Source organism: Nyctibius grandis, chromosome 16 (assembly GCF_013368605.1).
Source record: "Nyctibius grandis isolate bNycGra1 chromosome 16, bNycGra1.pri, whole genome shotgun sequence".
In the NCBI taxonomy this organism is placed as follows: Eukaryota; Metazoa; Chordata; class Aves; order Nyctibiiformes; family Nyctibiidae; genus Nyctibius; species Nyctibius grandis.
The window spans coordinates 11,729,747-11,745,542 of NC_090673.1; the positions used below are offsets into that span (position 1 = coordinate 11,729,747).

General features: G+C 61.0%; 2 protein-coding genes across 3 annotated transcripts; one reads left to right on the forward strand and one right to left on the reverse strand.

Annotated features, from left to right (window-relative positions):
* Positions 1-217: 217 nt before the first annotated feature.
* Positions 218-3,772, forward strand: NTMT1 (N-terminal Xaa-Pro-Lys N-methyltransferase 1). 2 transcript variants are annotated; one of them, XM_068413967.1, is made up of 5 exons: positions 218-299; positions 1,285-1,349; positions 2,151-2,352; positions 2,579-2,831; positions 3,279-3,772. In XM_068413967.1, the coding sequence occupies exons 3-5, from the start codon at positions 2,191-2,193 to the stop codon at positions 3,533-3,535; spliced, it is 672 nt and encodes a 223-aa protein (XP_068270068.1). In that variant the 5' UTR covers positions 218-299; positions 1,285-1,349; positions 2,151-2,190; the 3' UTR covers positions 3,536-3,772. The 2 variants fall into 2 exon arrangements, with proteins under 2 accessions (XP_068270068.1, XP_068270067.1); XM_068413966.1 differs by having other exon boundaries at positions 2,157-2,352.
* An 838-nt stretch (positions 3,773-4,610) lies between these two features.
* On the reverse strand, positions 4,611-9,963 carry ASB6 (ankyrin repeat and SOCS box containing 6). Its single transcript, XM_068414130.1, has 7 exons — positions 9,947-9,963; positions 9,056-9,289; positions 8,454-8,635; positions 7,945-8,051; positions 7,444-7,552; positions 6,886-6,972; positions 4,611-6,689 (listed from the first exon to the last, which is right to left on the reverse strand). The coding sequence occupies exons 2-7, from the start codon at positions 9,166-9,168 to the stop codon at positions 6,013-6,015; spliced, it is 1,275 nt and encodes a 424-aa protein (XP_068270231.1). The 5' UTR covers positions 9,169-9,289; positions 9,947-9,963; the 3' UTR covers positions 4,611-6,012.
* Between the last annotated feature and the right edge of the window lie 5,833 nt (positions 9,964-15,796).

Sequence of the window (15,796 nt, forward strand, 5' to 3'; positions counted from 1 at the left end):
CCCGGGGCCGCTCGTGACACGGTGCGGTAACAAGTCGGGGGCCCGGGCCCCGCAGCGGGGCGGGGAGGGGCGGGGCCCCCCGCCCTCACCCGCTCCCGGGCCCCGTCCCGCTCCGCCCCACCACCGAACCCCCTCCCGGGGCGCCCCCCCGCGGACAGCCGGTAAGACCGCGGGGCAGGCCCCGCCCCCAGAGGTGACCTCACTCTGACGTCACCATCAGCATCGCCGTCTGGTTGGCTCCCGCGGCCGCCCGTCACGGCGGGGGCGGGGCGGGGGACAGAGCACGGCCGCCGCTGGAGGTAACCGGGGGGAGCCGGGGGCCGCGGCTGCCGGCCCGAGGGAGCGGGCGGGACCGGGCACCCCCCGCCCCCTGGGCCGCTCCGCCGCCCGCAGCGGCGGGGGGTGTCGGGGAGCTGCCGGGGCCGGATCCCCTCCCCACGGCGGGCAGGGCTGCACGCGGCGGCCTGCGGGGCTCCCGGGGGGTCCCCGCCGCAGCGCCGGAGCGCGAGGGGTCCCCAGCCCCGGTGGGGGGTGCGGGGGAAAGGGCTGGTTTAGGCCTTGAAGCAGGAACCGCCCAGGGGCGGGGCCGGTGTCACCCCCCGCCCCCGGGATGACAGCCCAGTGCCCTCCACGGCAGCGCACCCACGGCCCCCGCTCGTCCTGGGGACCCTCCGCCCCTGCACCCCCCATCCCTGCCGCCCCCCACCCTGCAAGTGGCCCCAGGGGTCAGGGAATGGGCCCCACGCTGGGGTGACCCCCACCCCGAGGGCGGGGAGGGCCGGTGTGACCTTCTCCCAGGGGTGGGGCGAGTACCTGCTGTCACCTGCTCCCCCGTCAGCCGGGGAGCTGCCACGTCTCGGGGGCTTTCAGGGCAGCGGGGAGATGCTGGCACTGGGGGCCCACACTGGGTGCTCTCAACCTGCACTGGTGGCCTGTGACACCCTGAAAATCATCACCAGGGGGATCACCCAAACAAACCTGGTGGCAAGGAAGTGGCGACACTGCCAGGAGGGCGAACCAGGGTCCCAACCCATGAGATCAGACAGCAGTGCTGCCTGAAGCGGGGACAAAACCCTCCGTGCACCAGCTGCCCCGTGGCTCGGCCTCCTGCCACCTCTGAGCTATGGGGCAGCACCAGCTCCTGCCCCCCAACCGCCCCAGGAGGCGCCTGCAGGGTCGAGGTGGCTCTTACCTCCGGCTCCCTGGGGCTGCGGTCGGCCTCACTCGCACTGGCGGGACTAAAGGGGTTATTTGGGACTGAAATCCCCTCTTTTCTTCCCCTAGATCACAGCACTGACTGGCTCCCAGCACCACCGAGCCAAACTGGATTTCAAGCGGTGATCTGTAAGGTGAGCTGCTGCGTCCCCCTGCCCGGCCCCAGGCTGTCCAGGACCACGCGGGGCCACCGAAACTGCCTAAGCCGCCATAGAAAAGGTTTTGTGTCTAATGGGATATTTGCCAGCAAATTCAAGCCACGAACACTATATATTTCTTTATTTGTAAAGGTGTTTGAAGTCCTTGGATTTACCCTTTGGCCACCTTAAATCTAGTTTCTAATCCCCAGCGCAGTTAATCAAATCCACAGTGGATTTGAATTATGAGATGTCTGGAGGGGATTTATAGCTTGTATTGCTGATTATACCTTGACTTTATTATATTGCAAATATCTAACGCACGGTCACGGCTGAGATTTACAATCCTCAGGTAGGTGCTACGGGTAACTTTTAGCAACTCTAGCTGTAATTGGAGGTGACTGATGGGGCTGTCGCCACAGATGAACGTGTAATCTGTAAACTGTTAAGACAGGGAAAGAAGAGGCAGAATAGGTGAAAAGAGTGGGTCAGCCTTAAAAAAATAATGATGTATCTGGGTGTATTGTTGAGCAAGGCTTGGGGATGGTCTGGCTGAGGCATCCCTGCCCTGGAAGGGGTTTGGGGCTTGTTGGTCTCCAGAAAATAACAGGATTTAGATCTTTGCTCCTTCTTGCTCTCAGCTGAAGGTTTTTAGGGTTTGAAATAGCCCTGGGGAGGGGGAAGGGGCAACAAATAAAAACTGGGGTACTCACAGAGCGGACGCTGCCTCCCCGGGTTGGGGGGTGTTGCACTCGTGGATCTTTCGGACCTGACTGGTGGTTTCTCCCCACCTCGGAGGAGCAGCAAGTCCTGCGCGGGCGCGTGCCCCTCGGCCAGCATGACGAGCGAAGTGGTGGAGGACGAGTTTGAGTTTTACTCCAAGGCGGAGAAGTACTGGAAGGACGTGCCCGCCACGGTGGACGGCATGCTGGGGGGCTACGGCCACATCTCCAGCATCGACATCAACAGCTCCAGGAAGTTCCTGCAGAGGTTTCTGCGGGTAGGTGGCCCGGTCTGTCATGATCCCCAAACCCCGTCCTTCTCCCAGCACGGAGCTGGGCTCTTCCCTCCGACTTGCTCCATGGGATCCTCCGTTGCATGTGTGCTAGGAGAGCTTTACCCTACAATGGGTCCCCCATACCCCAGCCCCATCCTGTGTGGTTGCCCCATTTCTCCTCTGTGGGTACCTCGCAGTGGGATTCAGCCCCTCATGGTTGTTGTTCCAGGATGGCCCCAACCGGACGGGGACAACCCGTGCTCTGGACTGCGGGGCGGGCATCGGCCGCATCACCAAGCGCCTGCTGCTGCCCCTCTTCAAGACGGTGGACATGGTGGACGTGACGGAGGACTTCCTCACCAAGGCCAAGAGCTACCTGGGAGAGGAGGGCAGGCGGGTGCGCAACTACTTCTGCTGTGGCCTCCAGGACTTCAGCCCCGAGCCAAACTCCTACGATGTCATCTGGATCCAGTGGGTCATCGGTGAGGGTCACTCAGCTTGCGGGGGTCTCGCCAGCCTGTCCTCTGTCCAGCTTCCCCTGAGGGGTGGGTGCCCCACGTGCTGGGGAGAGCTTTGGGCAGGAGAGCTTGAGGCCTGCTTTAGGGATGTGCATCACCACATGGGTGGGTGGCTGGGCTAGGGATCTGCCCTCTGTGGCCACTATGGGGGCATTGCATGGTGGGGTCTCTTCCCCCAAGTCCTCGGAAGCCAGGGCAGAGCTGTGGGTTGGAGCTGGATGGAGCCCATGGGACACGAGTCAGACACCCCCAAGCTAAAGCTTTCACCTGCAAACGGCTCAAGTATTTGGCTGCCTGGATCAGGAGGGATCCCAACCACAGCCTCCCCATCTCCTCCCCTCATAGCATGTGCTGCCTGGGGGTCCTGCCGCGGTCACCCCGTGCCCTCTAACCCCCGCTCTGCCCCTCCAGGACACCTCACCGACAACCACCTCTCCGACTTCCTGAAGCGGTGCCGTGCCGGCCTGCGGCCCAACGGCATCGTGGTCATCAAGGACAACATGGCTCAGGAGGGCGTGATCATGGACGATGTGGACAGCAGCGTCTGCCGGGACCTGGACGTGGTCCGTAAGATCATCCGCCGGGCTGGGCTGCACCTCCTGGCCGAGGAACGCCAGGAGAACTTCCCCGATGAGATCTACCACGTCTACACCTTCGCCATGAGATGAGGGCACCAGCAGCGGGAGAAGGTCTCTCCAGGGCCAGCTCGGACACAGGCCAGCACAGTTGTTTCTGCTGCGACCGGGAGGGGTGAGGACCATGCCATCACCGTGGGGTGGTGGATGGCAGCGAGGGTGTCACGACTCCCTCCCTCCAGGGCTGGTGGCAAGGACGGGCCTTTGTCTTCCAAGTTGCTGCTGTTTGTGAAAAGAGGTGTTTGCCAAATACATTTTCCTGCTGTTGCACTTCTGCACGTGGGCTTTGTCGGACGCGGCGCTGGCTTGATGCGATGCCACCTTCAGGGGCTCTGTGTAGGAGCAAGAGGGTCTCCTCTGCGAGAGGCCTGCTCTGTGGGCACCAGCACGCTGCTGACTGCAGGCGCACAGGGCTCCTGTTAGTGAAGAGGGGCTCGGAGCACCTCTGTGAGGGTCTGGGCTCCCTCCTTGCCTGGGGTGTTTGACCCTTCCCTGCTCTTGAACTTGCTGCTGCTCACAGCAACCAGCTGGGTCAGGCAAACGGGAGAAATCACTGCAATTTCCCCGTGGTGGGTTGGGGAGGCAACCCCAGGTTCTGGGGCTTTGTGGGGGCCTCTCCTTTAAACCCACGAGCCGGTCTCCCACACATGCGTCAGGAGGGCACATGGATGTAATCCTGGGTCCCCCATGTCCTCCTCCAGGGATGGGGTAACCCAAAGCCCTGCAGCCCTGGTAGAGAGACGGTGTGCTCTGGGTGTTAACGAGGAACCCGCTCTGAGCTGCCTCCGGACCCCCCAGCCCGTTCCCGCAGGCTCACGGGGATGCCCAGCACCTCCGACACGCCAGCTGCTCCCCCAGCACCCCACGCCATCACCCGGCTTTGAGCACTCCCGTCTCCTCCTTGGCCACGTCCATTTCATTTTGCCCCAGGCGGGTCACCTGCTTGTGCCAACCTAATGCAGCACAACGCAGCCAGCGCTGGCACGGCAGCTTGCCCAGTGGGTGAGAAGACCCCTGTCCCTCCAGCCGGGCTCCCACGCGCTTCCCCCCATCCCCGCAGAGCCCTCTCCTCTACCCCATCTCTCCTGCAGAAGAAACAAGCCCCTCGTGGTATTACAAAGGCCTGGTTTAATTGCTTGTTTCCCATTCCAGACACCAGGGGAGTCTTTGATCACATTATTTTTTTAAACATCAATTCAACCAGCTGCACAACTCCAGTTCCACAGGGTGGGAGAAGGTCAAACACAGATGCTGCCAGAAGGGCAATAGGGGGAAGACAACCCTTCTGCAGCCAAACTGCCTGGGGATCCCACATCCACCTGCTATAAATGGTACCTGCTCAGAGTAGATTTTTCCTCCTCTTATCCTCTTCTGCATCTGTCCCCTATGACAAACAAAACCCCAACAAAAACGTGGGGGGCTCAGCTCTGCGGCCGGTCTTTGGCACGTCACGAGGAAGCAGATGCCTAGAAGGGGGAGCCAGACGGCTGTGGCAAGGCTGGGACATGAGATCTCCACGTGCAGCCCCAGAGTTCGGAGCTTCCAGTAGCAGCTTCAAAAGAAAACCCCGAGTCCTGCTGCAACTTCTCGTTCCTGGGAAGGAGGCACTGGAGACCATGGTCCTGTGAGCAGTCAGCAAGGGGAAGAAGAACCAAGGAACAGGCAGGAAGGCACGAGGCGCTCCGCAGTTTGCCGCCTGTCCCTCATCCTTGCACAGGGAACGCACCACAAAGCCAAGAGACAGCCATTTGTCTGTTTGTTTTGGAGCCCATCGCCTCTGAGATGTCCTTGGTGGACAGTCCTCCATGCCAGGAGGATGGGCTGCTCCCAGCAGAAACTCAGAGGGTGCGGAGCAGCCGGCCACCGCTGCCAGCCCCGCTTCCCCCCACCCCTGCCACGCTCCAGCTTTCAGAAGCCTGGGCGAGCGAGGAGGGCATCCACATCGAGATGCTGGACCTGCCTCCACCACGGCCGCTCCCACCACCACAGGCAGGAAAGCAGGACACTGATGCCAGCACGCTCCTGGCACAGGGAGCACCTCCCAGCGCCCTCAGGCATCTCATGACTCTGCTGCTCGCTTAAGGCACCTCTTCACCCACCCCAGACCTGGCAGGGCTGGAAAGAGAGGGGACAGGCTGCCTCTCCAGTCACACCACCCCAATCGTCCCACCAGCCCTGGCCGCCAGGCCTTTTCTTAAAATCTGCACAAACCAGCCCTCTGCCCCGGTATCAGGGGCTCTCTTCACCCCCAGGGAGCCACGGGGCTCTGCCCGCCTCCCCACGACATGCCCCAGCACAACAAGGCCTCCACAGCACACGTGGTATCATGCCCAAAAAAGCACAGCCCCCAAAATGCAGCAGAGAGGGACACCATGGGCAGCACTGGCCATGCCGTGGGCCATGGACAGCAACACCTCTCGCTGCGGAGAAAACTGGCCCACAGCAGAGATTTGGTGGCTGTGGGCATACCACGACAGTGGAGGGGGCAGATGAAGAGGTGTTAGCCAGGCTCAGAGGTCCTCGTGCCCGGCAGCAGTGTGGTCAATGAGGAGATACCACTTCAGCCTGTCTGGAAGAGGTAGAGCCTTGATTTTGACGTCTACTGGCCACGGTTTAAGGCGCTGCCGGATAAACACCCTGCAGAGATGTTTCAATGCCTGGGGGGAGCGCTCCAGCTGCTTCAGAGAGCAGAAGAGAGTCCTGATCTTCTCCCCATGGTACCTACAGCTGCTGGTGTTGACCTCAAAGTTGCTGGGCAGCTGGATGGCTTGTGAACTGGCCATCATGAGCTCCAGCAGAGTCTGACCCTTCTGGATGAGGTCTGTAGAGAAGCTGTCGTCTTCAGAGACGCTGAGGTGTGAGCAGAGGCACTCAAAGATGATGTGGAAGCCTGACCAGCATGAGGGACCATGGAGGGAGCAGTTGTAGGTAGCACCCGACTCCAGCAAGAAGCGCAGCAGCGGGAAGTGGCGTTTGAAGCTTTTGAAGCAGAGGTGGGTGAGGGACTCAGGGGCTGGGCACTCACTGGGGTCGGCACCGTGGGCCAGCAGCAGCTGTGTGACACGAAAGCAGAAGCGATTGATCACCTGTGCCTCCTCGGCGTTGCTGCAGACCATCTCTCCCAGCAGGAAGATGACGTAGGTGAAGACAGTGTCACCATCTTTGGTGGTGGCTCTGACGTCCGCACCTGGAGGAAGGGACAGAGAATGTTCACTGGCATCGCAGACAACGAGGCCAGGACGGCACTAACTCTGGCACCGCTGGGCTTTACTCTTGCTCAAGTGGGAACACGCAGGAGTTGGGAGGGCAGTGCCCAGTGCTGTACAAAGAATCAGCTGGCACCGGAGGGATTGTGCATGGAGAGGGGAGAAGGTTGCCCTCACCTCCTTCCAACAGCAGACGGACGCTCTCAGTGTTGTGGATCTGGACACCGTCACTGCTGGCCAGGGCGTGCAGCAGCGCTGTCTTTCCTGCAGTGGAGCAACCGGTCAGTCAGAGGAAAATAGGGTGGCACCCCGAAAGGCAGGGAGGAAAATGCACCCCACCAGCCAGATAACCAGGTAGTCCCCGTGATGGTGCACAGCTGTGGGGACAGCATGACAGGCCACACATGCAGGGCTGGCGGTGTCCCCAAATGGCACATGTGCCACGGCAGAGTGGATTTTAGAGCACGTGAGCACCCAAGGCTGTGAGGGCACAGCCCCATCCCATCTCCCGTGGACTGCACAGAGCTGGTTTCAGCCCCCTTCTGCACCTGAGGTAGCCAAGATACAACGAGAAAACAGCACCCAGGAGGTTCTGCAGCCTGCACCCAACTTCCAAACCAGCCTGTAACCAGAGTGCATTCGCAGCAGCAAGATGGAAGGACCCGGACCCCGCACCCTGCTCTAGCCCACCCATAAGGGCCAACTGCTGGGAGCACCCAGATGGGGCACACAGACCGTTCTTGTCAGCTGCGTTGACATCAGCCCCCAGCTGAAGCAGCCGCTGGAGGCACGGCAGCCGCTCGGGCTCCTCGCTGGCCAGATCAAGGGGACTGCTCTCATGGATCTGCACAGAGCAAGAGGGAAAAAACCACCAGTAAGTATGAAAGACTATTTGTGAGTGCCTCTGAGAGTCACTGCTAGGGCTTCATCATGGCCAACGTAACATCATATTTCATCCCATCCCCAAAAATCAAAATGAACCTTCCCCGGTGTGTCTGCAGGGAGAGGTCTGCCCACCCCAGCCTCCTCCCACCCATCGCTCCACCACAGAGGCCGGTTTGCTCAGCCAAAGGCAACCCAAGCTTCTGCCACAGCATCTGAGCGCTACAGACAATGGGCATGGGAGGCCACCAAGAGGAAGTGGCATGCAGGGAGGGCTGTCCCCACATCCCTGTCCCTTGCAGATAAGTCTCAAAGGGGGTCAGCTTGGCCGTGCCCAGGCAGCTAAGCCCATACCCGGTCTCTCCGGTTGATGTCAGCCCCGTGGTGCACCAGGAGCTCCACCATATCGGGCTGGTTGCGGAGCACCGCGATGTGCAGGGGGGTGTAGTAGGTGACTGGATCTGAGGACAAAAACAGGGTCAGGAGAACCAAGCACTTCCCCCGAACGGCCCCAATACCCAGCAGAAGTGTAAGGGGGCAGCTGGGGAGGGCCCTGAGAACACAGCGATGCCTGTGAAAACAGGGCTGTCACAGACACCCCAGGTCCTGCTTTTGCAACGGCTCCACCAAAAGCTCTCAGAGCTGCAAACTGGCCCCCAAGCCCCTGGCCAGTCCCCGGTCCATCCTTGTGGCTGGGTCTGGACAAGGGCTGCCACAAGGCACATCCAGCTATCCCACCAAGGAGCGGGGGCTCTGAGCTGGCAGCACCCCCTCTTTCTGCCCCAGCTGCCACCACCTCCCAGGGCAGCTTCTCACAAGCTGGTTCCTCCTGGCCAGGCCCATCCCGTGCCCACCAGTCTTACCTTCAAAGCTGAGGTCAGCTCCGAACTCCAGGAGGATTTCTGCAGCAGGGACAAGCCCCAGCTCAGTGACCTTCAGCAGGGCATAGCTCACACCTTCCTGATAAAACGGGGAGTGGGTCTCTCTCTCCAAGACTCGCCTCACAGCCGAGAGCTGGCTCCTGTCGCTGCCCCGACAGGCAGGGCTGAAGACACACAGACACAACCGGTTACTCAGCTGAACGGCACACATCTCAGGGGTGTGCGAGGGTCAAAGTAGCACCAGGGAAGAAGAAAAATCCCTCTTGTAACCACCATGTTTCTAACCTGGTGGCTGTAGGGTTACACAGCAGCATCAGCATCACAGCTGAACCCCGGGTTAGGTTTTATTGCCATGGGTCAGGCAGAAAGGGCTGCTCCTGGGGAGCACACGTAGTCCCCGTGTTTGCTCTGCTGCACACCCCTGTTCCCAAAGAACAGCAGCAAGAGGAGGGTCCGTGGGGTGAGCTGCTCACTGGGACTGGGGTTTGTTCCCAGCCAGTGCTATGTCTGACCGTGGTTGCGTCGCTGAGCTCCAGCTATCACCCCCGAAAACACCAAGCGGGTGTTTAGCCCCATCTACTTACCTCTCAAGGGCGCCGTGCCTTTCTGCATCCTGTATCGCCAGCAGCCCCAAGATCTCGTCTACCAGGGGCTGATACTCGAAGATGATCCTGCGGAAGCCGTGCAGGAAAGGCATCGTGCTCTGCTCTGCGCACAAACTGCCCAGAGGCCTCCACCATGGCAGTGGTGTCTTCCTCCACGCAGGACTCCGGCGGGCAGACCCTGGCGCTGCCTGGTTTCCAAAGAACTTTTCCCTCCTTTTAAAACGAAGGAGCCTTTCTAGCAGTTTTGCATTTAGAAAAACCCCACAGCCTTCCTCCCTGCTTATGTGTTTCTAAAAGGCAACGCAGACCAGCGCAGGGATCTCCCACACGCCGCAGAGATGTGCTCCAGTTATCTCCTGCGTGCAGAGCTGCGAACTGGAGTTATCTGGGCGCAGGAGGAAAACACGCCCGGCGGAGCCCAGGCTCAGGGCAGAGCCCAACTGCAGAGGCTCTGCCGCAAGCCCCCGCACGCTGGGGGTGCCGGGGGGATGCGGCCAGAGCGGAGAGCGGCTCCGAGCGCTGCGGGGCGGCGGCAACCAGCGAAACCTCCGGCCTCGTGGGGGGAGAGCGGGGCTGGGGCAGCGCCAAACCCCTGCGACCCGCAGGAGCCAACCCAGAGGGCGGCGACCCCGGGGGGGACCGGGAGGCCCCTGAATCTCACTGCGCCCACGGGGGCACGCGCAGAGGCCCGCAAACCCCCCGGCTCCCCGGGACCCCCCCGGCACGGACCCAGCGGCCCCGAACGCCCCCGGGGCGAGCCCAGCAGTGCCCGCGGGGCCCCCCAAGCTCTGCGGCGGGGAACCGGAGGTCGCAGCACCCACCCTCCCCTCACGGGGATCGCCCCGGGGCTGAGACCGCCCCGTTCCTCACCTGCCCCGGCCCCAGCCCCGCCGCCGGAAGCGGAAGCCGCGGGGTGGGCGGGGCCTGGCCGGGGCGGGGCCTCGCTGGGGGCGGGGTCTCACGGGGCCGGGGGGGTGTATGTGTGTGCTGCGGCGCGGCCGGCAGGGGGCAGCACGCGGCCGGGAGCGGCGCGGCGGGGGCGCGCGCGGGGAGCGGCGGGGGCGGGCACGGACTGGGCACCCCCGGTGCACACCCCGCCCACCCCGTGCGCCCCCCCCTGCACCTCCCGTGCACCCCCCCTGCACCCCCGCGGTGCGCGCCCGGTCTGCGCGGGCGGTTCGCACACCCCCGGGAGCGCACGCGCACCCGACGCGCGCGGGCACCCCCCCGCGTGCACACGCCAGCGCACGAGCCCCGTGTGCCCCCCCCGCACCCCCCACCCCGCGCACAGACACAACCGCCCCCGCCGCCCCGGCACGGCCCCTCCGCATCCCCCGCAGAGGTGCGCAGCTGCTCGCGCGCGCACGGTGCGCACCCGCGGGCACGGGGGCACGCGCACGGTGCACGGGTAGGGTGTGCACGCGCACGCGCGGAGCCGCATCCCCCCTCTCCAGCGCCTGGGGTGGCTCCAGCTGCAGCTCCGCCACCCGTGGGGGTGGGTGGGGGTCGGGGTGGGGGTGTGATGTGGCCACGCGACCCCACGCACCAGCCCAGCTCCGAGCCAGGCCCTGCCTTCCCGGGAGCACCCGCCGCCGGGGCTGCTCGCACCCACCCCGGACGGGCTGGGGGTGCTGGGGGGTGGCACCGAGTGGCTGCCGCCTTCCCGGGGCTCGGGGGGCTCGGGGATGCCGCCCGCAGCGCGCCCGGCTCCTCCCCTGCTGAAGGAGCTGCTGGGGCAGCGTTAGCCCAGGATTTATTGGTATTATTATCATCATCATCATTATTTTGATCATTATTCTGGTGGGGTTTCCAGGCGCAGGGAGCTCCGGGCAGCCGGCGATGGCTGGGGCCGCCCTGGGTTTCCTATTTACGTATTTATTTTATGCTGGTGGAGCACTTCCAAGCTGCCGTGGCCCGGGGGCAGAGGGGGCGAGGAGGCCGTGCCGGTTGGGCATTTTTCTGACATGCCGTCACGCTCCCCCCTGTTTCCCACCCTTCCCTTCCCCACGCAAAGTGGGGTGCCAGGGTGGGGGACCCCGGTACCTGCAGCCCCGCAGCCCACCTTCGTGGCAGGGCAGGGGGTCCTAAGCCCTTTGCAGAGTGGCTGCCAGCTCTGGTGCCATGGGGACTTGATGCTGTGCGGTGGCACCTCGCTGGGCCACAGTGGATCCCCCTTGCAGCCCAGCAGCCCCCATGGGTGGGGTCTGGGGGGCATCATCCCTGTGCTGTCCTGAGTGGGGGTGGAAATAACCCTGTCCAAGCGCCCTGGGCAGGGACTGGAGGGGAAAAGCAGCAGGAGGGGTAATGGGGAGCGAGGATTTCTCGCTCTGCATGGAGGATGCTTTATGCCTGTATGAGCCTGGGGGACCCCACATCGGGTGGGCCGGGCAGCCGAGACCCTCGCTCCAGTCCTGAGTGCCTCCTCGCTGCCAGAGGCTGGACAAACCATGGACCCAAACCCTCCGTGGTCCGACAAAACCCTGGAGTCTTCGCAGCCGGGGTGCCAGCACCAGGCACAGTCACTGTCCCTGGCTGCATGGCACCGGTGGGGACCGTGCAGGGTCTGGCCCTCTATCAGACACCGTTCTGGGGGGAAATCCCCCCCGCATTCCCCACCGTTGGCTGGGAAGGGAGAGCTGGTGAGTCTGGGTCATCCCATTGCCACATCTGACCCCAGCTGTGTTGGCCCTGGGGACAAGAGGGGACCCCAGGCTGCCCCAAAGGGCCCGCCAGCCTGGCTGTGCCCCCACGAGCCCCACAGAGGCTTTGTCCCCACCCCAATAGCCCCCCCAGCTGGAAAGGAGGCTTTGGGGGTGCAGTGTGAGGCCAAACCCGGCTCAAAACCAGCCCTGGGAGACGTCAAGGTCTGAAACCCCTCCCTGGCCATCAGCATGGTGAGGCTGGCGGGGGCCTGGGCAAGTGGGAGCCCTTCGCCTGAGCATCCCTGCCCTGGTCCTGCTGTGCCATGCCACGAGCCGTGGCCTCCAGGGAGGTGACTCCCCATCCCCATGTTTCATGGGTGAAAAAAAGCCGTTTTGCAAATAGGGACGTCGCTGGCGCGGTCGGCCGGGGCGTTTGAGTGCCCGGCTAAAACAACAGCAGCGGGATCTGCCCCTTCCTCCCCATGGCTTGGCGGGGCGGACTAGGAAGAATGCGAGTTGGCTATCCATCAGGGAGACAGAGCAACAGCCAGCCGAAGAAAGAGGGGCATTTTAGGAGGAAAGCCAGGGAAATTTGATCATTAAGAAATCCTCCTGGCTGTCTGGGGGAATTTAATTAAATTGCTGGAAAGGGCTGTAAGCACATCTGGATCCAATATGTGCAGCTTTGATTTTTTTCTTTCTTTCTTTTTTTTTTTTTTTTTAGTTCACTCTTTTCTCTTTTCCCATCTCGCTGTTGAAGGAGTGGGGGAATAAAAGGGAAATAGCAGAGCCACGGAGTATTGGTTCATCTGGGACTGGGATTCCTGGCAGGGAAAGAAAGAGAGGGAGAGAAAGAAAGAGCAAAAGAAAGAGGCAGAAACAGAGGGAATAAGAAAGCTGGGAGAAAAACTTTCACCAAGAGCCTGGCCGGGGTGTTTTATAATGCCACCGACCGCAGAGACAAGGAGCTGGGAGGGAACGGGGTGAGCTGTGAGAGCTGGAGGGGAGAGGAGGAGGAGAGGAGCTGGCCCGGGGCACACTGCGCCCTCGGGGTCCGGCAGGGAGGGAGGCAGAAAGCGGAATTGCTCAGCAGATAAAGAGCTGTTCCTGCTGGGAGCGGCAGGGCTGGGCACGGGGGGACTCCTCCAGGAAGAGCCCCCAGCCATCCCCCCCTGGGCAGCGCTGCCCTGGCCCCTGCCCGGCCCGATGCCCCCGGTGCTGGGGGCAGGACAGGGATGCTCTGGTCCCCCGCCCTGGGCAGGACACAGGGCCACCTGCCCCCAGAGCTGGTTGCTGGGTCCTGGCTGGGCACCTTCAAGCCCCCACCGTCTCCCATCCTCTACTCCTTACTATCTCCTTACTCCATACATCCTCCTTACAGCGGAGCAGAGGGGCAGCACCATAGTGAGGAAACCCCTCCACCCCTGGGGGGTGTGGGCACACCAGCCCAGTTTCTCTGCACGATAACATCCATAAGACAAGACGGGGGGGATAGGAAGGAGAGGAGCACCCGGGTACTGGAGGGAGCAGCACCGGCCCAAGCACTGTCCCACTGCAGCCACCGCCGCTGCCCGGGGGAGGAGGAGGGCTGGGGCTGGCAGAGCCCATCCGTATCCGTGCTGTGGAAGCATGAGATATTATCACAGCGTGAGAGAAATAGCAGGAACCCCCCAGGAGGCCACAAAGCGAGATTACCAAAAAATCATCTTTGGGGTTGTCTTTTTTTAAGAGAGGAAGACGAAGGACTGGCAAAGAGAAACATACTGATCCCAAGGGCTGCAAACTGCCAACCTGGCAGGCTCTGGATCCTCACCCACAGAGCCTGGCACGGCCCTGCCTGTTCGGTGCCACTCTGGTTCATCAGCCCAACAGCTCCGGCTCAGCAAAGCCGGGCTCTGAGCACAAACCCCGCTCAGCAAAACTCACACACTCAGCGTCAGGCAAACCAGACCTGCTTGGCTTCGGCTCCAAACCACTCGTGCTCTGCTCTAAGCATGGCCAAGAGTCACCTTGTCAGCTCCAAGGTCCAGTTTTAATTGCTTAAAAAATTTTTTTTACCAAAAAAAAAAAAAAGCTTGCACAAGAGGGTTAGAAAATGCCAGAAGGGTGGGTTTCAAACTGGGTCTTGCTTCAGATGCCTTGTGTGGCTGGTGGAGTTAAAAAAAAAACGATGCTGAAAAAAAGGCAAATCCTACAGCTAAAAAGGAAATTGCATTAATACAGATTGTTTTGTTTAAAAAAAGCAAACCCTGACCTCTACTTCAAAAAAGTCATTAGACATTCTCCTTCTGAAAGGCCGACAGGGGATATTACTGAAAGGCCGGTTAATTTCTCAATGACTTACTGTTCTTGCTCTGCTCGTGGAAACGTGTAGAGTCGGAGGGTAATTTAAGGCACCCTGCAGAAAGGTGTGTAAATCTTTGCATGTCTAAAGAAACTTTACCAGACTGCTAGGATTGGGAAAAAAGAAAATGCTTGCCCTCTTTTTTTTTTAACTTTTTTTTTTTTTTTACTTTCCTTTGGAACTCTGATCCCCTTTGATCATAAAAAAGGTCATATTTCACCCAAAAAAATATCAGCAATCACAGGGCCCGAGGAAGTGCGAACCCAAGGGGGTTTCACTGACGATTATTCCCTCCATTTAATTATTTAATGCCGTGAACTGAGGGAAAGCTGTCGCCCCTGGAAAAGCCAGACAGTTCAAGAATAAGGTCTGGCCCCGAACAAGGAGGAAGAAGAGGGTTATAAATGGGGCTGGGGCTGCTCTGTCCCCCCTCCTGCCCTCACCCCTTCATGGGCCAAGACCAGCCACCCCATAGCCCCCCCAAAATAATCACAGCAAGATGTTCCCAGCCTCCGGGGCCAAGGGGGAAATGCTGGGGGAAGGACGGGGGTCCTCACTGCCCTGGCCCCCCGCCAGCCCTGGCCAGCCAGGGCACATTGCCGATGGGTCACTGCCTTCCAAGGGACAGGCTGGTCCTCAAACAATTTTTCCTGGACATGATGTCATCCCCATCCTGGGAAGGGTCTGTCCCCACAGCCACTACAGAAAAAAGCAGGGTGAAGAGGGCACCTGGGCGAGGAGGGGTGGCGTGGGGCTGCGCCGGGTCCCCCAGAGCCCAGTGGCATCTCCCCCCCGAAGAGCACGGAGCAGCCAGGAGGGCTGATGGCAATATATGCAATCTATATTCTAATATATATTCTAATATATGCATGGAGGGCGTTAACCGCAGCACACAGCATCATCCTGGCACCACGCGCTGCCGGGGACCCATCTAGCTGGGTGCTGGGCAGAGGGAAAACACCCATCCATGGGGAGCAGCCCCGGAGAAGCAGGAGCAGAAAGCGGTGTGACACCAGTTCATGATTTACACAGCCAAGGAGAAGGACCAGACACTGGAGCTGACTCCCGAAGTGGCCCTAGGGACAATAAATTGGGCCAATAAGGCCAATAAATGAACCCCAAAAAAAGGATGGGAGGGGGTTGAGCTGGCTTGTTTTCGCACTCCGAGAGCCTCCCGTGGAGTCGGAGAGAGCCAAAATCTGCCTTCAGCTACACCCCTTCCAAGCTGGAGAGCTCTGGGAAGCTGCTTCCCCATCAGGAAGATCAGATTTGGCAGCACCGGCTGGCTTAAAAATCTGCACGCCTCCGACTTGAAGGGGAAGAGAGCGCAAGCAAAGCTTTCGACAAATGTTAAAATAACTCAGCCAGGGGTTTGCCTCCCTCGGCTGCGCTGGAGCGGGGATGTTTATGAGCTCAGAGCTGGGCTGTGGCGGCCCGTCTCGCTCGGCGATTTCGCGTCGAACCTGCATGCGTGGAGCCCCGTCCGCGCGGGCCTGCGGCGGCCAGGGGGGCACGCAGGAACCAAGGGGAAGAAATAATAACCGTTAACCGCTTTGATTTCTGCTCATCACCCCAAGCCCAGCCCTCACCGGACATCAGCAACCAGCCCCAGCCGCTGGCTCTGCCCCCCTCCCTCCCACCACCTCTTCCCTGCATATATGTGTGTACATATATAAATATATATATAATTTTTAAAGAGGAAAAACTCCTTTTTCCTCTCCCAGTGGCTGGTTT